Source organism: Octopus bimaculoides, chromosome 9 (assembly GCF_001194135.2).
Source record: "Octopus bimaculoides isolate UCB-OBI-ISO-001 chromosome 9, ASM119413v2, whole genome shotgun sequence".
Taxonomy (NCBI): Eukaryota; Metazoa; Mollusca; class Cephalopoda; order Octopoda; family Octopodidae; genus Octopus; species Octopus bimaculoides.
In genome coordinates this window covers 14,621,164-14,625,734 of record NC_068989.1, presented here as the reverse complement: position 1 = coordinate 14,625,734, position 4,571 = coordinate 14,621,164, and the positions used below count along the sequence as shown (strand labels likewise).

General features: G+C 36.1%; 1 protein-coding gene and 1 long non-coding RNA gene across 21 annotated transcripts in view; one reads left to right on the top strand and one right to left on the bottom strand.

The window, feature by feature from the left end:
• LOC128248697 (uncharacterized) overlaps window positions 1-4,068 on the top strand; it is a 118,654-nt gene extending 114,586 nt beyond the window's left edge. The window contains exons 2-3 of the long non-coding RNA XR_008264869.1: window positions 1,921-2,018; window positions 3,946-4,068. This is a non-coding gene — a long non-coding RNA (uncharacterized LOC128248697). The remainder of the gene's footprint in view (window positions 1-1,920; window positions 2,019-3,945) is intronic.
• LOC106874615 (neogenin) overlaps window positions 1-4,571 on the bottom strand; it is a 305,112-nt gene that overhangs the window by 111,301 nt on the left and 189,240 nt on the right. For 17 of the 20 annotated variants that reach the window (XR_008264864.1, XR_008264863.1, XR_008264865.1 and 14 more), the window contains exons 8-9: window positions 3,922-4,150; window positions 2,484-2,516 (exon numbers count right to left, since the gene is read on the bottom strand). Coding sequence is in view for 14 of the 20 variants with exons in the window: in XM_052970426.1 (XP_052826386.1) it covers window positions 2,484-2,516; window positions 3,922-4,150 (262 nt within the window). In the remaining 6 variants the exon portion in view is untranslated. The remainder of the gene's footprint in view (window positions 1-2,483; window positions 2,517-3,921; window positions 4,151-4,571) is intronic. The other 3 variants (XM_052970421.1, XM_052970424.1, XM_052970422.1) reach the window with 3 other exon arrangements.

Below are 4,571 nucleotides of genomic sequence, written 5' to 3'. Positions count from 1 at the left end.
TATACTGAGGTGGTTCATTTCACAATTATACATGTTCTGAAGGTTCTTCAGCAGAATATATTTTCTGATTTTAATACCTGCATGTCTTTATCAAGAAAATAAACTAAGTACAATATCGTATTTAACACATTCAGCAAAAAAATTATTAACTGATTAATGTAGAAAAACTGTCTTCAATTACAGTCATTTATATACAACTTCCATCAGCTCCACCAGTGAATGCTCTTAATTTTCAGGGAGGGGTGGTGGCTGTCAATTAGATTGATCCCAGTATGCAACTGGTACTTAATTTATTGACCTCAAAAGGATGAAAAGCAAAGTCGACCTCAGCGGAATTTGAACTCAGAATGTAAAGACAGATAAAATACCGCTAAGCATTTCACCCAGTGTGCTAACGTTTCTGCCTGTTCACCATCTTAAGTCTGAGCTATGTTGGAAGTAAGTCAATGCATGTGCTGCTAGTGACATTCTTACATATTCCTATGAAGCCAATAAACTTGGTATTTGGTTCACAATCGTAAAGTCGTAAAGTCGCTGGGTTCAAAATAAACAATCACATTTATCAAACTCTTGAGGCTATGAAATAATGCATAATTATTTTAAAACAATGTGAATAAATAAGCATTACATTTGATAAAGTAATCTGAATGCTAAAGTGTTAAAGTCATTAACATATTACACTATGCTCAGTTCCCTCCCCTTTTGTTATGGTTATATGGTATATATGAGCTAGTTTAATTGTTGCTGTGTACAAGGAGGTGTTGAAAAGTTCCTGGCTTTAAGGGTATCACAAAGGACCTGGTTGGAGGCTCAAACCTTCCGAGTTCTTTTACAGGGCGCAGGAGTGGCTGTGTGGTAAGTAGCTTGCTTACCAACTACATGGTTCTGGGTTCATTCCCACTGTGTGGTACCTTGGGCAAGTGTCTTCTACTATAGCCTCGGGCCGACCAAAGCCTTGTGAGTGGATCTGGTAGACGGAAACTGAAAGAAGCCTGTCGTATATGTATATATATATGTATGTTTGTGTGTCTGTGTTTGTCCCCCCAACATCGCTTGACAACCGATGGTGGTGTTTATGTCCCTGTAACTTAGCGGTTCGGCAAAAAGAGACCGATAGAATAAGTACTTGGCATCCAAAGAGTAAGTGCTGGGGTCGATTTGCTCGACTAAAGGCGGTGCTCCAGCATGGCCAGTCAAGATGACTGAAACAAGTAAAAGAGTAAAGGGCTTAGGAAAACTGAAGGACCACTGCAATAAGTGTGTGAATCTGAGAGGGGAACATGTTGAATAAAATCATAGTTAACTGATTCTCCTCTATTTTCTTTCACCCAAAGAAGGAACTTTTCAGCACTCCCTCGTATATTGTTAGTAGGGTTTTGTATATTGTTTGTTTCTGTTTTGAGACCATTGTTGCAGTTGGTACTTAAGTGGGAACACAACAGCTGTACTTTGTGTGTGTTTGATATCATTGTAATTTAGGATATAATGTGTGGTTAAGAAACTCACTTTGTAACCTCAGGATTTCAGGTTCAGTCCCTCTGCATGACACTTTGGGCAAGTGTCTTCTACAATAGCTCCGAGCTGATCAATGCTTTGTGAGTGAATTCAAGAGACAGAAACTGTGTAGAAGCCTACCACATATATCAGTGTGTGTGTGTATTTGTCCCCCACTACTGCTTGACAATCTATTAGTTTGTTTTATGTTCCTGTAACTTAGCGGTTCACAAAAGAAACTGATAGAATAAGTTCCAGACTGATAAAAATATTGGGGTCAGTTTGTTCAACTAAAACCCTTCAAGGTGGTGCCCCAGAATGGCCACAGTCCAGTGAAAGAAATAAGCTGAAAGATAAAAGACAGTGTGTTGTATTTTTCATCTACTGCTTAGTCAGGGAGTACCCATAATCCTTTATCTTTTGCAGGGGCCTCAGGAATTAGTGGAAGAAGGGAAGAAATTCTTCACAAACTGAAGACTAAGTTTGAAGCTTCAATGTCTGCAACAGATTAAAATGTGCTAAAGGTACCTAAGCTTATTTTACATAATGTGTTACTATTCAATTTGTTTTTACTTTTCTTAAATGAAAGGAAGAGAGAGAGAGAGAGAGAGAGAGAAATTTGATTGTTATTTTTAACAGTTTTTGGTGACTATGCAGAAGCTTCCTTGTTAGTTGCTGCTGGTGTTTGTTAGACCTAATTGAGGTCTAACCTAGGTTAGACTCGACTGAGTAGACCTTTTGAAGACATTCCAGTTGTGATCATCCCATCTTTCTAAGAGTATCTTTAGAACTATGCTAACCAATGAGCCCTTATAATTTTTGCCAGAATAGTAGAATGGGATCTGAGGAAAATTTGATTTAAAAAAAAAAAGGGCTCCCTTGTTAGCTTATTGTTGCTGCTGCTGATAATGATGATGAGGAGGTCGTAAATGCATATAACTAATATATTTTGGATGGAAACACTAAGTCATATAACAAACTCTGCATACCTTATTTCTCCTTTCCGCCTTCGCGTTTTATGACTGATTGTGAAAAAAGAGAAAACTCATCACAAAAACCAAAATAAATATTTTTTAAAAAATGAAAAGCAAAAAAAAAAAAGAAAAAAAGCAATGATTTTTTTTTTTTACAATTTATAAAAAAAAAAATTCTTTTCCTTTCATTTTGTTTTGCGGGTTTAAAAAAAAAAAATATTTTGAGAGGAAAAGAACTTTGAGAAAGCGCCATCATTCAAAGGTGTTAAGCTTATTTTAAGGTTGCCAGATGCCTGAATGTAGTTCACTATTCCAAGCCACATCTTTTTTAGACATTTCTGTGTATCGTTAATAATTCAATGGTCAGATATCTGAAGATGGAACAAGTGGAATTGGTTGGTTTGGTTGTATGGTTGGTTGGTAGATTGAGTGGTAGATAAAGTTGTGACGTGGTGAGTCTTACACTCTGGTTGTAACAATTATTATCATAGATACAAGAATGGACGGGAAACAACAAGCAAAATAATTTCTGCAGACAATGACGGACTAGCAGAATAAAATATGTCTACGGGATTTGACATTATCATGAGCAGGGCTTTAAGAGCTTAAAGATGTACAGGGTGTCCACAAAGTCTGGGTACATGGGATTAACACATACTTTAAGAAATTATTATTTCTTATATTTAATTGTTTATGTTATGATTTTATTTACTCCATGCACCCAGACTTTGTGGACACCCTATATAACATTAGTATCTATTGAGGTCGTAAAAATTTATGAACTTTTGAGAGAACGCAAAACAATTCTTTTTGTGGAATAGCGGATCTCGAAGCACATAAAGCTATAAATAATGGCATTTAAGTATTGGATTGAAAAACCCTTTTTGGATAGAATAAGAGAAGCTGTCTATAGGACACAAACCTACATCCTCTATAGACATGACAGATGTTCTGCCATTAGACCAAAGTGTTTTTCAACATGATATTTCGATGCTATTATTTATAAGCTTTATGTATTTCCAGTTCCGCAGTTCAAAAAAAAAAAAAAGGATAAAAAAGAATCGATATCTATATTCATTCTACTTGTTGACCAAACAACCAGGGAGGGTGCTTTTCAGTGTTTTCATGTTTACCATTTTATTGTTTTTTAACAGCATTGTTCCTTCACTGACAGAAATGTCTAAACAGTGTGTGTGTGTGTCTGTATGTTTCTTGCATCATATTAGCCTACACTTGTGGTGCAGCTTGTCCATTCTACAACAGCCAAGAGTGTCACAGAAAGCATTAATACACACACGTGATTTAGGATGCCACACCATGTCAACTACAATATATATACATATATACACACACACACAAACAAATATATATACCGTTATTTATATAAATATATATACATACACACGCATGTACACTCACACACGTATTAATAATAGTGGAATTTTATACAAACCTTTCGCGTTCTTTTTCTTTCCAGAAGACAGAGTAACTGATGATTTTGGCATCCTTCGGTCCTGTGTGGGTGGGTGGTTTCCATGACAGCGTGACAAAGCTCGGGGCCCGGATCACCTCGTGTAGGTCGACTGGCACAGACGGCAAGCTATCGGTGTTCAAGTTCTGCAGGCCTAGAGGGATGGTTGGTGAGTGGGTCAGTGTTGGGGTCAAGGGATGGGAATCGTCTGCTGGGTCACAGAAGGAAAACATACACTTGTGAAGAAGGAACACGTAATTAATGTGGATGTATCACCTATATCATGCAATAAACAGGCAAACATAGAAACAGACAAAAAAACAAAACAAACAAACAACCCCCCCCCAAAAAAAAAACAAAAGACACATTGAAAAAACAAAACAAAAACTGGGACAAGGTGAATATATCATACCACAGAAAAAAGGAAAAAAACAAAACAAAAAAAACAACTACCAAGCTTTTGGAGGTTATTGCAATAAGAAAACAATAACGACAACATCAACACACAAACATTAAAAGAAACACTAGTAATGAGCAAAATATAAAAAGACAAAAATATGGATTATTGGACATTATTTCAAAATAAAACAATGATTAGTATACAAATAGTATATATATATATATATATATAT